Source organism: Alexandromys fortis, unplaced genomic scaffold (genome assembly GCF_014885135.2).
Source record: "Alexandromys fortis isolate MF-2015 unplaced genomic scaffold, M_Fortis_MF-2015_v1.1 scaffold_69, whole genome shotgun sequence".
Taxonomy (NCBI): Eukaryota; Metazoa; Chordata; class Mammalia; order Rodentia; family Cricetidae; genus Alexandromys; species Alexandromys fortis.
In genome coordinates, this window is record NW_026067951.1 from 1,975,736 (window position 1) to 1,993,320 (window position 17,585).

Here is a 17,585-nt window from a genome sequence, read left to right on the forward strand (position 1 = left end):
GAGAGAGAGAGAGAGAGAGAGAGAGAGAGAGAGAGAGAGAGAGAGAGAGGGAGACAGGGAGAGAGAATAAAAGTTTAAAAACTAGTCATGGAGAGCTGGCTTGGCAGTTAAGAGCACTAAATGCTCTTGCAGAGGACCTGGTTTTGGTTCCAGCACCCACTTGGTAATTGACCACTGCCTATAACTCCAGTTCCAGGTGAGCCAGTGCCCTTTGCTGACCTCTATGGGCTCCTGAACATATGTGGTGCACATTCAGGCAAACACATACCACCGAATACATAATATTTTCTCTTTGTGTAGCCTTGAACCTTGGTTGTCTTGGAACTAGCTCTGTTACCAGTCTGGCTTCAAACTCACAGAGATCCACCTGCATCTCCCTCCTGAGCGCTGGGATTAAAGGCGTGTGCCACCACTGCCTGGCAAAATAAATGATTTTTAAGAGTCATCGCATTAACCTCCCTACAAAAGTTAGATTATAAATTGATGTCTTTTTTAAGTTTTATTTTTAATTTAGGTATCCAATGCTATATTTATGTAATATATTTAATGTTATTTTAAATTTCAGTGTTTGGAAATTTACACTCACAGATTTACAGATCCTAAAGATACAAAGAAAATTAGAAAGTTTCTTATTTAACTTTACTTTTAATGAGCTCCTAAGGAGCTTCTGTTCCACTACTCAGAAGAGTCGCTGGTATTTGTTTGCTGTGGGTGAGAGAACCTAAGTGTTACCACTCAGAAGGGCTGGTGTGTCGTTGTAAATCTCACACTCAAACCGTATAACTTTCCACCCGTTGTAATCCCACAATTAAATTGTACTTAGCCCCAGTGTTTATCACATTCAATCTCACTGAGCCCCCAAACCCAAGGTCTCCATCTACAGATAAGTGAACTGTGCTTCCTTGGACGAGAGGGAAGTGGCATGTCCATTTCTCAGAGGGGATTCTATGATGACTTTCCATTAGCTGCGACTGACTGGACCCATGACTGAGGAACAGAAAATTGCTTTTTGCTGGTGGCTTTCCAATCCCATCGAGTCTGATGCTTGTGTGTGTGCGGCCAGAGCCGATGGTGACAGAAAAGGACAGCTGGAGCCAGGTGTGGCAGTGCACTCCTATAGTCTCAGAACAGGCAGCTGAAGACTGGAGGGTCAGGAGTTCAAGGTCATCCTCAGATTAGTAGTAAGTTGAGGCCAGTGTGGACTACACGACATCTTGTTTCAAAAGCTGAAGAAGAAAGGAGGGGAAAGGTGAGAGAGGGGAAGATTGGAAATAGAAAAACCCCTGTTGTATGTGTGTTGAAAGGTCTTTCTGGGACGTCTGCCTTGATCCAGGGCTTCACATAGGCATAGTTTAGTTATTCTTGGACCTCATTGGCCTCGTAGGTCCAAATGCTATCACTCTTGTTGATACTGAAATAAATTGTCTATATTAATGAGCTTCAAAGAGCTTTGTTAATGAACCTGTGATGTCATTTCATCTGTAGGTGGGAGGAACAAAAGGCAGGATCTAGTCCCACAAGACGAGAACCCAACATAAATATTAGCCTCAGACTCACAGAATTCCCTTCCTTATCTCTCATTTTGGCTGCTGAAGATGTAGTGCATGTGCACTCATGACCAAGAGCTTTAAAATAGAAACAAGGGAGGACTGTTTCTCTCAACCTTTCAGAAACGTGCGTAGACTTATCATCTGGCAGTGTGTAGCAGACTTTGGCAAGAACGGTTCCGCAGGACAGTGATGTATACCGTCGACTGTGCATACATAGCGTGAGGAACCCCAGTGCCGCGAAGCCACAGTGAGAGTACCATGGGAACGGCAATGTACTTCTGTGGATCATGAGGCTGGCGTGACTTGACTTGACTGCTGAAGACCTGGCAAAGGACTGGCAGAGAGGAGCTATCCAAGTCTTCAAGTCTTACCATGCCAGACACAGCTCCATAGAGTCATTATGAGTTGTGCAATGGGGCCTGGCAACCGCAAGAAGGTAGGCAGGGAGGTCACCTACACACGACCTCGTGCCCCAGTTTGGTCCTATGCACCATATCAGTCAGGGTTCTCCTCAGAGAAACATAACCGGATGCTTCTCTGTGTCGGGCTGGCCTGTGTGACTGAAGGTTGAGAAGTCTGTGATATGTCTCAACCTATCCAAGCTAGAGCCCAGAAAAGTTGGGTTGTGACTTGGTCTAGAGGCCTGAGGGCCAGGGAGGCTAATATTGGAAATCTCATCCCGAGGGAAGGAGAAAGGGAGATGGAACGTGCTAACTCAGACAGTGAGTCCTGAAGCTGGGTGTGGTGGCGCACCCCTACAGTCTCAGGACATGTGCGGCTGAGGTGGAAGAATCATGAGTTCAAAGCTGCTCTGAGCTACGTAATAAATGCTAGGCCAGCCTCAGCGACTCTATCTGGACATCCTTCTCCAAAAGTGCGGGAGGAGAAAATAGCAGGAAATTTGCTTTTCTTCCACTTCTGATTTTCTTCATGCCCTTAAGGAATTAGGTGACAGCCACTGTTTTTCAGGAGGGCTATCTAAGTCCAGTGATTCACATGCTAGTCTCACCTGAAACACCCTTGAAGACATGTCTGTACATAGTATTTAAGCTGGACACTGAGACAAAGCCAAGTAAGAGGTCAAAGTTCCTATTACAATGGTAATAAATGACAACCATTATCTGCCCGCGACAATAGACACAGTACTGCTCTTCAAGAAAGTTCGCTCAATACTAAAATACTAAGACCATCAATACTAAAATACACCAAAGAACAGAAGCAAAACTCTGCGATTCGGACTGTCTCTAGATACCAGTGAGGAGAAATAAATAATACCAAGATAGCATTGCCAGTGTGTTTGCAAGTGCTGAATCACCTCTCCATTTGTGTATCACCAAATTCAGCAAGAGAATCAGAAAGCCTGTTCTTCATGTTCAGTGACAAAGTAATTGAAACACAAAGAGAACGGTGATGTTGGGAGCCAGGGGCAAGACTAGAACTCACTTGCGGGTGAGACTAGTGGTGACCTTAGGAAGACCGCCAGACATGATCTTCCCGTGTGTTGTGGTAACGGTAAGGTTGGTGACTGCGTAAGGGTCGTTAGGAAATCCCTTGGGGTGACCAGCTCAGGGATTCTGATTGGAGTTTGCCCATGTCATCCTCCCTTTTCTATAGTTGTCCTCGTGGTTTCTGTCCTGATTATTGTCTTAATTTCTGCTCCTGTTGCTGTGATATTACATTCCATCTGACAAAGATGACTTTAGGGTTTATTCTGGCTTATGGTTCAAAGGTTTGGTCCATCATTGGGAAGTCTAACTGGCCAAGTCTTGATAGAGTTGATCATATCACATCCATAGTCAAGAAACAGAGGGATGGATGCTGCCCCTTGGCTCTTTCTCCGTGCATCCAGCCCAGGATCCCAGCCATGGGAAGGTGCCACCAACAGAGCTGACCTTCCAGTCTCAGTTAATGTATTCAAGCTAATCCCCCACAGACATGCCTAGAGGAGGCCTGTCTCCAGGGCTGGTGCGCACTCCGTCAAGAGGACACTCGACATTAGCTATTGCAATCATCTCTCTTGTTATATGGAAACGTTGGGCTTTCTCATCCCAACCACAGAGGAATCCTTTCCGTTGAGATTCTCAGTATGACGTGAAAAGTACCAGCAAACCCTTCTGAACCACAGGCCAGGAAGAACCAACTAAGCATTATGGGAAAGTACCCATAAGCCCCGTGGCATGGGGGTATTTGTTTGGAACATGTCACGATGCTCTGTTGGAAATCTTCCCTAGATAGTTGATAGCCACCATGAAGCTGCTCACGAATGCCAGCAACCCTCGTTGTCACTTCAGATAAAGCAATGCAGAACAAGGGGAAATGCGCCGTCTCCTTCTACACTCTGAGAATGCACACATGCATGCCTCCACACAGCAGCAGACAACCACATTCTGTTTGGAAATTCGATACCATTTTCCAAGGAGCCAAAAAGAGGACACCAATCATTCAGTAGTAAGGGAAATAGGGGCTCATAATACATACATCATGGCCCCAGTAGCCAAAAGAGGCGGCATTCCCCCTCAATGTAAAATCACCACGTGTCCTCCATCACCCTAGGTTCCCAGGCAGTATTCTAGCTCAGGAAATGACCCAGCAGAACCCCCTCCTCAGATGGCTCTGGAAGCCCTGGGGCTCCAGCACAGAGCTATGGATGGAATAAGTCTGCGGGAATGTCACAGGACCAGCCTTTGCAGGTGGCCAGGTGGAAGCCATTCAAATCTCTCTTAAAGAGCCTCCTGCCTCGCCTCACACATCCCGATTTTGCCTGTCAAGGGCAAGCCCGGAGCTCCAGGAAACTGTGGGGTTGTACACTGTTTGTTCTCCTGGTCAGTCAGTCTGTTTCCTCTGCTGGAGAAGCACATGAAGTGGGCCACCTCTGGCTCGCTGGGGAAGCCAGCCGAGGGAAAGAGTCATATTTGATGTCACGTGGCAGCGGGGACCTGAGGGTAGGATCTCTGGGACCCCTGCTAACTCCTCTATAGCAAACTCGGTTTTCATGGAAAACTCGGGAAGTGAACAGAAAATTAAGGTTTTGTTTCTACAGAAAAATCTTAGAGATGTAATCCCCTAGGAGAAAGAAATGCAAAGGAGATTGTTAATTGTGGTAAAGAAATAACAAGGATATTAAAACAAAAGATAGAGAAAGAGCTTTGCAGAGAGGGGGCTGAGGGAATAGGCAAAGCTTTTCTCAACGATCAAGAACTTGTGTTCCCACCGTTCAAGTTCGGTTCTCATATACACTCTCTCAACTGACTTCTCTGGGGACATCCAGGGATTGTTAAATTCAATAAATATTAACTAGGAATCCTAAGAAGTAACAACACAGCCTTCCAAATCACGCACAGCTTTGGAGTGTGTGCAGGCTCAGAGGCATCTCCTCCTGCCTCCCTTTCCTCGATTGCTGGACACATTCTAACTCTGGGTGTTTTATCGTCTCTTCACCTGGAGGGAATAGGAGAATGTGCCCTAGTTAAAAACATTTGTTTCCATTCACACCAAGGACAGCTACAGTGAAGGAGAACTTACCTAAGCCAAGCCAGGCTTTTAAGACCCTGTTGTTGGAGGCTTCACTGTCGCTGGTCGAGCACTGTGGTTAATATTCTCCTACAGGACCTCCTGGGACCACATAATGGGTTGTGTGAAAGAAAAGGCCCTTCCTTCCTTTCCCAGACCTCCGCTTCCCAACACAGACACTTCGATGTCGCAAAAGACTCAGATTATCAGTCACACCGTATGCTCCTGCGCAGGGCTGTCTGCCAGCGGTTGATTCTGAGTTACACATGAGATAAGCCTCCCAGATGGTGTTAGCCATTAGCCCGCTGTTGACCATTCGCGGCTTCGTAGGTGTAAATGTTTAACAGAAGGGCTCACACATGCAAACACACATGCACACACAGCAATATGCTCTCAAGTACTGCGCACTCTTTAGCGAGCTGATTGGTGGGAAGAGAAATGAATAAAGAGAGAACAGAAATGATCTATGGTGGACACGGGACAGTTTCTGTGGAAGCGTTTGCGTACTGTTGTATGACTTACATTTTGATGGGAGCTAGTAATCCCACAACTGCCATTGCAAACATTCTCCCACATCCCAGCTCTGACAGAGCCGATGAATTATGGAGGCCCTTAAGCTCCTGTGGCTGGTGGAGCATAAAGAACGACTGTCCCCCATTCTTCCATATGGTGGTTAAATGTTGTCGCGTCTCTTGAGCTACAATTCTGAGAAGGCTCAGTAGCAAGTATTTTGATCTATTTTTGGAATTCCTTGGCCTGAGAGACCATGAGTAAATCCCTTCTTCAAAAGGTTCAATACTGCTCAAATATATTGTCATGAATTACGGTGGGTAATTTTGGATGCCCCCCAACTAATTTTTTTTAAATCCATATATTTCAGAGTTTGGCTGGTAGTTCAAATAGCTCTTAATTTAAATCACTTTTTCGTGCTAACTTCAGTCATAAATATCGTTCCAAGAGTATGCTGGCTGGAACTGAGACCTTCTTAACTTGGGAGGGGTGTGTCCTAAGTGAGGTCATATATTAGAGAAGTTGTGGTTCCCAGTACAGTGACAGACAGCCAGTATGGTCCTCGTGACTTGAGGCAAGCTGCGTCATGTTTTTGGATTTCCGTCCTCAGTCAAAAGCATGGTGCTGAGCTAACTGGTCTCTAGGTCTCTCCTAGCTTGTCCTCTTGTCTAGACGTTGACTCTCAGACCTGGTCATGATATGGAATGAAAAATGAAGATGTGCTAGGCATGGTGGCTCATGCCTTAATCACAGCACTTGGAAGGCTCAGGCAGGAGGATGCCCATCGGTTTAAAGTGAGCCAGAGCTATCGAGTGAGACCCTATTTGAAATAAGAAAAGGAGAAGGAAGTGGTGAGAGAGGAAAGATGAAGACGGGAATTTCTCCTCGATCTTGACAATAGAAACATGACACCAGTTAACTCTTGTTGCATGGTAATGGACCTGAGTTTGTCTCTAACAGGTTACATATAATATGGCATCCTTCACTTATAAGTACATTAAGAGGGAGGACCATGTCAAGTGTTTATCATGAAAATAGATCTTTTGGGGAATATGGGCAGATGTATTGTGGTGATGGTGTCTGGGTGGGCCTGCCTCCAAAGCCGTCAAGGTGACGTGATAAACACAGACTTTTGCACATGTTTGAATTAGTGCCTTGGTGGTGCTGTTCTTACAGACATAGGAACTCAGGTCCATGTCGCTTTGCGGCAGGGAGGACTCTGATAGATGTGGGAAGTAGTTTTATTGTTGTGCGGGCATCAAGTACATTTATACAAACTGCGGTGACTGTGACATCACTAGGTGATGTCATCTTGGACCACTGGAGTGAACACAGCTGGCATTGATGGGAATGCTCCTACTTAGAGTCTAATTATGTCTGTGTTTTGATAAAAACATACATGGATTTTGTTTTTCAAAAACAAAGAAGTTTTTATTTTTTTAAGGCTACGCTCCTAGATTGCAACCATTTGATAAAGATCTCAAAGAACAGAAGAATATTTAAATTAAACACCGGACTAGCAATGACTAATAGAACCTCCATTAAGGTAGAAATGCTATAGGTAAGGCTGGAAAGATGGCTCAGTGGTTAAGAGCACTGTTTGTTCTTCCAGAGGTCCTGAGTTCAATTCCCAGCAACCACATGGTGGCTCACAACCATCTGTAGTAAGATCAGGCTCCCTCTCCTGACCTGTAGGCGTACGTGGAGACAGAACGCTATATGAATAATAAATAAATCTTAAAAAAGAAAAGAAAATATATGTTACAGATCTATATTAACGTAACAGCCACTAGCCACTCTGAGCTCTGAGCACCTGAGAGAGCATGCTGGGTGCCCCTGAAGAGCTGCACTTTTAGTCTTGCCTTGTTTGACTCCCAGCCGAGTTATGATCCCTTTGTAACGTTTCTTTCAGTGAAGCCTCACTACCAGTGCTAAGGCAGAAACTGAAAAGAAACTGTAATGGGGCTGGACATGGTTGTGAACCCTTGAGTCACAGCGCTTGGGAGGCAGAGGCAGGTCTGAGCTCTGGGCCACCCAGGGCTACACGTGAGACCCAATCTCAGAGAGAAGTTCAAAATGTAATTTTGGCTACTGAGCAGCTGTATTCCTGTGACGAATAAGATGAGCAGGTTTGTGACAGGAGATGGTGCGGTGGCTAGGAGTAGTGGCTACTCTCCCGCTATCCTTCCCTTCTCCCTTCCTCCCTCTCTCCCTACACACACACACACAAATACACACACACACACTCACTCCTTCTGCATGCATGTGGTACACATGCAGGTAAAACACCCATATGTGTACATGAAAGAAAAATAAAATAAATATGAGCAGATGTCTGCAAAGCTGGGCATGGTCCATCCCGACTGCCTCATCCAGATTTGAAGATGACACATAGGCTTCCTTGAAAAGATCTTGGGGAGTGTTCAGGATGGAGTCACTTGGAGGAATTGTCTAAAGCACCAAAGACACTCTAAAAGTTTTGAGACTCTGGGGAACTCCCAAGAAAGGCCAGGTCCCTTCCATGGGAGCTGCTGTATGGAAGCTGTTTAGTGCCAAATTACAGAGTTCAGTGACACGTGTCTAGAACCTGTGCACTGGGGAGGCAGACACAGCAAGGTTGTGAGTTTCAGGCCAGCCTGGACTGTACTGAAAGATCTGTATTTTTAAAGATTTTAATTAATTAATTGTCCAAAACTAAGTAGATAAAACAAAAGACTCACCTTGGTTTTTTTTTTTCCCTTTCAGGAGCTAATTGATGTTGACAGTGAAGTGGTGTTTGAATTGGCTTCCTATATCTTACAGGTGAGTTGCTTTACGTCCACCCAAAGGCAAGGCAGTTGCTGGGCCCACACAGCAGCCACGTCCCCTGCTTGGCTTTCTGACATTTTCTAGGCACAGGTGACAGAGGTATTAGGAAGGCTGATGCCATGACCATAATTAGATGTTTGCACTATTTCAGAATTTTAAGACTATATCATGCAACCTTGGGTACAGTTACGTGTTTAATCTGCAATCATTTGATTCTCCAGTCCCCACTTTAAGTTTGGTACCCTCTTTTGCCCTGAGAAAAACTAATTGTTCACATGGCCTCTGACTTCCAGTCCTTTGGTGCGGTTAGGAAAGAACTCACACTCAAAGGGGACAGGAGAAGTAGACTGTCCTAGCCCGGCACAGTGGCGTGCACCTGTAACCCCAGCTGCTTTGGAGGTTGGGCCAGGAGGGCAGACTGCAGCTGTCTCGAGGAAAAGGAAGGGAGGATGGAAGGGACTGGAGGAGAAGGGGAGGAAAGAGATGGGGGATGTTTTAAAAGAGGAAGGGGGAGCTGAAGAGAGGGAGTGGCAAAAGAGGGTGAGGGAGGAGGGAAGGAAAGGGAAGAGAGAGATAATTGTGTATGTATGAGGAAAGGAGAGAAAGGGAAAGGGGGAGGGAGGGATAGAGGAAGGGAAAGGGAAAGAGGGAAGGAGAGAGAAAGAAAAAAATTATTCAGATATATGCTCAGTTTAGAAGTCTTAATCCTAATTTAGTTAGAGTAGGGCCATGAAATATAAACTTACAAATAACTTTGTAGAGTTTGCGTTGTGTCTCTTAGTCACGTGATGCATGTACATATTCTCCCTGACTCTGGCCCATCAGACAGGGTCTCACTATGCAACCAGGGCTAATTTCAAACTCAGGATCCTCCTGCCTGAGCATCCCAAGTGCTGGGAATTACAGTTATGGGAGCGTTCTCCCACCACTGGCTTAGTGTCCCTCGTCATTGAATTCCAGAGGGAGCAGGGTGGCCGCAGTAGGAAGCTGTTCTTACTCGGCAGGGAAGTAGCCGTGATCACAGGACGTAAGTTTTCACTCTTAACGATCAATCTGTGTTTCACTCTTTTTTTTTTTTCTTCCACAGGAAGCAAAAGGCGATTTCTCTAGGTGAGTCCCCAGGGGTTGTTCTCTTATTGGCTTAAAAATATATTTGTTGCCTTTTTATTTAAAGAAACTACCTTGAATGTACCTGGTAGGAGGATGGTGTATGAATTGGTGAGATCCGGCTGTAGTACTGTCAACAGGCAGCCTGGCAGGGGACACACAGTGGTAGTGAGGACAGTATTCTTACCAAATGAACCTCCTTTGAGTTACTGAAAAGCTGAACTTAGAACCCAGTGTCTCGCCACAGCCATTGTTCTCGCGTGTCTCTGGGGAGCCGAAGTCACTCCTTGGGAGTAAACTTGGGTGCGGATAACCTGGCAGTTCTAACATAGACTCACATCTTTTTTCCTCTCAGTTTAGTCTCTGACTTTCAAGGGAGAAATTCCAGTCATATGGGGAGATGTGTTTGAGCGAACTATTAGCATAGAAACTCCAGTCCTGTCTGCCTTCCATGGAAAGATGCTTTGTTGAGGGGGGAGAAACAGGCTTAACCACTGAGGGCAGTCGAGCAGTCCTGTGGAGCTGTTAGCGCGAATCCTGCCATTCCTTCATTAAGGTGTACACAGGCAGAACGGCTGAAATTGTCCCTGGTCTCTCATGATCTACATGGAGCCCTCACAGCACAGGGGATTGTAGCTAGCCCTCGGCAGAACTAACTATTCACAAACAGACGGTCCAGGATTTTATTTTATCAACGTCTACTGGGAAAAGCTCAGGATAGCCCATTCTTCAGCATCAAGGTTTTCTGTAAAATAAATGACTAGGGGCTGGAGAGATGGCTCAGTGGTTAAGAGCACTGACTGCTCTTCCAAAGGATCTGGGTTCAATTCCCAGCACCCACATGGCAGCTCACAACTGTCTGAAGATCCAGTTACAGGGGATCTGACACCTTTTTTACCAATGCACATTAAATAAACCATAAAAAATATTTTAAAAAAAGGAAAGAAATGACTATATGGCCAAAGAAAGAAGAAAAGAAAAAGGCACAATGTTCTGACCTAACAGGATAAAGGTAGAAAGTTAACATCCACAAGAAATAGACATCCTATCTGGGGAAATGGGGCAGGCGATAAAGCATTTACTGTGCAAGCATGGGACTTGAGTTCAAAGTCCCAGCATCCTTTTAAAAAGCACAGTACCAACTGCGTGTCCGTACAGCCAGAGCTGGGGCAGAAAGGGGCAGAGACTACAGGATCTCTAGGACTTGCCTGTCAGCCAGCCTGGTGAGCTCCAGGTTCAGTGAGAGGCCCTGTCTCAAAAAGAAGAAAGGGCAGTGGATAAAGAAGGCACCCAGTCAGCTTCTGCTCCCTACACTCTTCTGTGCAGGAGGGTGTTCCTACTCACGCACAAACACACCATATTTCTTCCCAGTGCAGTGCATGCATCTTACTATGTCTAAAGGTTTTTAAATCTATAAATGTACCCTTACCAAACCTGAGGTGTGTGTTCTCAGTCAACTATCTCAGCTGAACAGAAAGAAATACTTTAAAATCTAAAATGGTAGTTGGCACACTTTTTCTGTAAAGGTCACGTATCTGGCTCCCCCAGGTCACACGGTCTCCACTGCAGGGACTGCGCCTTTTCCAAATGTCAAGGGAGCCTCATGTGGTGGGAGAACTAAGAAACATGGCTGTGTTTCAGTAAAACTTGATTGAGGAAGACGAGGTTTGAATATTACATGAATTCTCGTGTATTATGAAATGTCCTTCCTTTCCTTCCTTTTCTTTTGTTCCTCCTTCCCGCTCCTCTTCCTCGCCTTCTTTCCTTAAAAATGTTAACTACTCTCCATCCACGGGCCATACAAAAGCGAGAGCGATGTATAATTTGAGCCATGAGCTAGAGTCCGCTGACTCCTTGTTGGTCTAAATCGTAACCTCTTTATCTCAGTTTGACTGTTTCTGTAAAGACAGCACCATGTTTCCTTTATTTAGGTTTCCAAGTCTTTGGCAGGAAGTAGAGAGTCAGATTTTTCACTGTGTAACAGGTGTGAGAGGACCTAGCTGGAGACCTTGAACTTGGCATGTGGCCAGTCCTCATTTGTCTGTTCAGTTTGTAGACACTATAGCTTGAAATCTGTTCTTTGTTCCTTTCTTAGGATCTGAGTTTGAGATAAGAATAAGCAAGTGTAAGTCAGAAATCTTAAGAGATTTCTGCAGTTCTGTAAAAAACGGGCTGAAAAGCCACTGAGCCAGTGGAGTCCAGTGTCTGCTGTACTTAGTCTGAAGACACTTTTCCATTGGTTAGCTCAGAACCCACAAATAGTATTTCTTTTCTTTTTGAGAGCATTCTGACTAGAGAGAGAGAGAGAGAGAGAGAGAGAGAGAGAGAGAGAGAGAGAGAGAACTGGAAACAACCTCTTCTGTCCCACAGATCCTGGGAAGGCAGCCACACAGGCTAACTACCAAGGAGGAAGAAAAGCAGGCTTGGCCCGGCAGTCCTTCATGGCCCCTTTGTCAGTTCCAGCGTGCCAGTGTGTTAGTTGAAAAGCAGATATGCAGAGGCTGTTCCATTGGTCAGAGCTGTCTAGTGGCTTGTTTGTCGCTGCAGCTGTCTAGAGGAGAAGGGAAGGTCAGACAGTTCATGCGAGGTCAGTTTTCCCCATCCCATAAAATTCACCCCGCAGGATGCAGAGGTGAGCTGTGGCATGCACGTCCCTGATAACACACCGTTTTCTAAAGCCGGCTCAAGATCGATAACTGCAGAATTCTCAGGGTCACTGTGTAAACACGAGGACCGTAGTTCAGCAGACAAGAAGCTGAAAGCAGCATTGTATGTGCGTAGCCCCAGCACTGTCCGTCGGTGTGGGGACAAGGACAACAGGACTTCCCAGTGCTCAGTGACCAGCCAGCCAGGCAGAACTGAGCTACAGGCTCAGAGACTGTCTCATAGAGCAATCAGGGAAGACCCCGGATGCCAACCTCTGGTTTCCATATACCTGCAAGCACATGTATTTCCACCCACGGGAACACATCAGTAAACTACACACATAAAAAAGAAATAAATAATAAAATATTAAAGAAAATAGTCTTAAGAAAGTAGTATATGCTTGAATTTGGGACTAAGACATATCATTTCTTTCTTCCTTCCTTCCTCTATCTATCTATCTATCTATCTATCTATCTATCTATCTATCTATCTATTTTGGTTTTTCAAGACAGTTTCTCTGTGTAGCCCTGGCATCCTGGAACTGCCAGGCTGGCCTTGAACTCACAGAGATCCACCTGCCTCTGCTTCCCAAGTGCTGGATTAAAGGTGTGCACCACCTCTGCCCATTTTGATGCTTCATTTCTTACGTGTGCCTCTTAAGGGCCACTTCTGAGAAGAGCCTCCAATCCAGGAGTTGGCCATATTAGTTTGGTAGCTGAACAACGGGCATCTTAGGTTTGCCATTTGCATATTTTTGTTTTATAGAAACTAGATTTTGTTACCAGTCGTTAATGCATGGTTCTTTTGCCTTAGTTCTGTGGGAACTGAGTAATTTTAATTTGTAAACATTACCTGTCATAAATATATTTTCCTCAACAACATCAATAAAAATAAGCTTAGAAATACAGACCTTTAGAGAAAGCTTTTATAAAATGTGTAACACGGATTCCAAGACTTAATTCTAAGATACCATTGAGTCTAGATAGTCAAATAGCCCTTTAAATTAATGACGTCACACAAAAGTCAAAGAAATGCTTCAGTGGTTAAGAATACCGGTTTCTCTTCCAGAGGACCAAGGTTGGATTCCCACCATCCATGAATCAACTCACAACCATTTATAGCCCCAGTCGCAGGGGATTAGACGCCCTCTCCTGGCCCCCAGGGGCACTGCATTAACGTGGTGTACAAACATGCAGGCAAAACACCTATGCTTATTAAAATAAACCTTTAAAAAGACACAGTAAGTCTTCCAACACCTGAGGGTCGGGAATGGGTGCCTCTCTGAAAGCCTATCTAGTGGTGCATTTCTGCAATAACTGTTCATCAAGTGTGGTCTGACCATAAGAGCATCCTCCCTGGAGCACAAGAGAAAGCAGGTTACCTTGGCAACTGAGAGAGGCTGGCAGTGCTGGCACAGCGTTCCTAGGAAGAGGCTGATGGGGACACAGCCCTGAACAAGAGCCACTCTGCTATGCCGCTCACGAGAATCACTCTGATTCTTCTTTGAGCATCTCTTCTTGCTTAGCACATTCCTGAAGGATTTTCTTGTCTATTTCTTCTCCTAGTCAATTAAAAATGCTCATAACCTCTTCTTGTAGGTTTTGAGGCAGGACCTCTCTACATAGCTCTGGCTATTCCGAAACTCACTATGTACACCAAGCTGGCCTTGAACTCACAGAGATGGGCTTGCCTCTGCCTCCCAAATGCTGGGACTAAAGGTATATCCTACACAACCAGCATTTTTGTTTTGTTTATTTGTTTTGTTTTGTTTTGTTTTGGAGACAGGCTTTGGAGCCTGTCCTGGAACTAGCACTTTTAGACCAGGCTGGCCTCGAACTCACCGAGATCCACTTGCCTCTGCCTCCCGAGTTCAGGGATTAAAAGTGTGCACCACCACCACCCAGCTCACAATCAGCATTTTTAACGTGATAATGAGATATTGGGTTAGCAATGCTGAAAGCCAATGGCTGAGCTATAGACAGTCAAGTGAACAGTGCCCGTGTAGTGAGGAATATGAACCATGCGTGTTGATATTCTGACACAGGACAGACAGATTTGTATGTTCTCATTAAAGACTTAGGAAACAGTCTTATCTAAAAATAATGTTTTCTCACTTGTATGATTTTCCGCAGCACAGCACAAATAATCTTGTTTCGTTTCCTGATGTGCGTTCGTGGTTAAAGACAAATCGCATGTGTCACTAGTCAGGAAGTGAGCGGAGTTGGCATTTCTGTCTGAAGCAACTTAATAGCCTCCGAGCTATCAATCAAGGCAGCTATAGGGGCTAATGTCAGGGGGAGCAAGCCGAATACAAAGTAAAACCAGGAAGTCCTCACGGATCAACATGGGTGAACTAGCAGCTATAGCCTGCTCTATAGACAAGCTTTATCCATTCCGATGTCCCAGCTTCTTGGCTGCTCAGCCCTTTTGTATCTGGAGTATATGTATATATGTGTGAAGGCACATGTGTATATACACGCCAGGGGTCTATGTCAAGTGTTACCTTCATATTCTGCTCCTTAGCTTTTGAGACAGTCTCTCCCTGATTAGCTAGAGGGACTGGCCCCTGAACCCCTGCCCAGACACAGACCACCATGCCTGACTCTTTGCGTGGGTGGTGGGGATCTGAGCTCAGGTCTCACCTGTGCACAGAAGTGGTTTAACTACTGAGTCACCGCCTAAGCCCCACCTGGGATGTTTTTATTTAATACCTTTTTTTTTTTAAGATTTATTTATTTACTGTGTAAACCGTACTCTGCCTACATGCAGGCCTGCAGGCCAGAAGAGGGCACTAGATCTCATTACAGATGGTTGTAAACCATCATGTGGTTGCTGGGAATTGAACTCAGGACCTTTAGACAAGCAGGCGGTCCTCTTAACCACTGAGCCATCTCTCCAGCCCTCATTTAATGCCTTTTTAAAAGAATCCTTGAACTACTGTAGAAAAGTAATATCCATTTCTTGCTGAATCATTGAAAAAAGAAAAAAAAAACACCCATTGAATCAACCTACTGGAAATCTAAACTTTCAAGTGAGGGTCTGATTTGACTTAACAGAAGATATCACAGTATTTCACTAAAGAAGCTATTAGAGACAATAATTCATTTTTAGTTTTGTTTGAGGACATTTTTTTTCATTAGGAAAAATTATTTAACTCCCCCCCACTGACTCATCTCTTCATACTAATCTTGAGAATCACCACAACATTTGATTAGCTCTTTGGAACTTTCTGGAATTGTGATAGAAACATTTAAATAACTATTGCTGCACTGCTCATGGAAGCCACGTGTGTAACCCTAGCATCGGGGAAGGCTGGAGATGAGGGACTACACTGGAGCCTGCCTAGACTATACACAGTGCTCCAGGCCAGCCTGGGCTCCAGAGTGTAGTACTCGGTCTCAGAACAAAAATTATGATAATAATCAGAAACACTTTCGAAGTTGAATTAATCATTCATGTCAAAAACCACACCCCCTCTGACGTATAGACTCGTCAGTACAACACAGGGAGAAAGGGCCCAGGACTCACGAAAGAGGTTTCAAGGTTAAAACTTCTTTTCTTCTCTAATTTCAATTCTGTTCTAGTTTTTCTTTTCTTTTCTTTTTCATGATAGATAAGTGAATAAAATGTAGTTGATAGTGAAACTGAAAAACCTGAAGCTGGGCGCCATCGCTACAGAATGGCCTTTAGAATCATATGGAATGAAATTTACTGAGATCCACCCAGTTAGACAACTGTTTGAGTGGCTTCCTCACTAGCTGCAGGGTGTTTTGTTTGTCATCTGATTAGAGTAAAGTGGTTTTATTTGGGGGCGGGGGAAGAGTGATCTGGGACAAGTGAAAACATCTGTTCCATAGAATTTTTTGGTAACAAGCTTTATTAAAATGGAACCACTGGCACTGCTGCCCTGGGCTGTCTGCTGGGACCTGGAAATCCTTTGTTACAGAAGTAGAGGCGCTGATGTTAGTCACTAAAGCAGGTTTCTGCAGCACTTAGGACCTGTAAGTCAACCGAAAGAGACTCACAATAAAGAAACCCCATCTAAAGGTCCGTGGGCCTCACTGTGTCCATCTGGTGGACTCTCATTTACCACACTGCAGAGGTAGAGAAATGGAGGAGGCACTAACAGGTTCAGCAGTCCAGAAAGACACAGTCCAGCGAGGAAAAGAAGGGAGTTTTTTTTTTGGGGGGGGGGGGGCTTGAGACAGGGTTTCTCTGTGGTTTTGGAGCCTGTCCTGGAGCTAGCTCTAGTAGACCAGGCTGGTCTCGAACTCACAGAGATCCGCCTATCTCTGCCTCCCGAGTGCTGGGATTAAAGGCGTGCGCCACCACCGCCTGGCAAGAAGGGAGATTTTGATTGACTCTCTGGAGTTAGCTTATATGACACTGGTTCTTGTGCTACTGGACCCCAAATACCTGGAAGAAAAACCTGAACAGGGGAAGGACTCATTTGGGTTCACACCTTGAGAGGGTCCCATCCAGGTTGTTTGGCCTCGTGTACTGGTACAAAACATCATGGTAGTGGATGTGTGTGGTGGGAGGAAGTGTCCACACATGACTTAAAGGAAGCAGAACATAAGGCAGGAAGTAGCCTGAGTAACTTGCCTCCTAGAACCCTCCCCCAGTAGACAACCTACTTCCTTCAGCCAGACCCCACTTCCCAAAGTTTCCAGACATCCAAAAGAGCACACACCCCCGCCAACTAGGGATCCAGCATTCAAAACAAGAGCCTGTAGGGGACATTTCAAAGTCAAGCCTTAATAACATGTGTATACAATTAAATGCTGGTCTGCCTGAGAGAGTCTGAGCTTACAGGGGCGGGGCTTAGTGATTGGGAAGAAATCTTGCTGTATCCCTGAGATAGCATCTGTAGGGTTCTACTTATATTTCTTTTCAAAAAGGAAAGTCTGCTTTTGGAACTAGAGCGATGCATTGCTCAGTAGGTAGAGACAAACAGCCGCCCTCATTAAGAGAAGTGGCCGACTTTCAAATGAGCAGCTACGGTATTTATTTATGCTGAAACATTCCCATTAACTCCAGAAGCCACATGTTCTTGGGTCCCTGGGAGAGCAATTAAAAGCAAAGAGCATAATGACCTTTTAATATTTTATCTTCTATAAACCATGGTTTAGAGAACTGTACGGTCACTAGTCTAGAGAGAAAGAAACTTTGGTGAAAAACAAAAACAGTGTTCTCTTGATTTTTTTTTCTTTCTTTTTTTTTATTGAGAATAAGAAAAAAAAGTTTCCGCCTCCTCCCAGCCTCCCATTTCCCTCCCCCTCCCCCCAATCTTCTCCCCCTCCCTCTCCTATCCAAAGAGCAGTCTTGGTTCTCTGCCCTGTGGAAAGTCCAAGGTCCTCCCCACTCCGTCCATGTCTAGGAAGGTGAACATCCAAACTGGCTAGGCTCCCACCAAGCCAGAACCTGAAGTAGGATCAAAACCCCTTGCCATTG

At 45.2% G+C, this 17,585-nt stretch overlaps 1 protein-coding gene across 4 annotated transcripts in view; it reads left to right on the forward strand.

The window, feature by feature from the left end:
• Positions 1 to 17,585, forward strand: part of Frmd4a (FERM domain containing 4A) — a 312,601-nt gene that overhangs the window by 199,605 nt on the left and 95,411 nt on the right. For all 4 annotated transcript variants that reach the window (XM_050150459.1, XM_050150454.1, XM_050150456.1 and 1 more), the window contains exons 6-7: positions 8,316 to 8,372; positions 9,466 to 9,488. In XM_050150459.1, the coding sequence (XP_050006416.1) occupies positions 8,316 to 8,372; positions 9,466 to 9,488 (80 nt within the window). The remainder of the gene's footprint in view (positions 1 to 8,315; positions 8,373 to 9,465; positions 9,489 to 17,585) is intronic.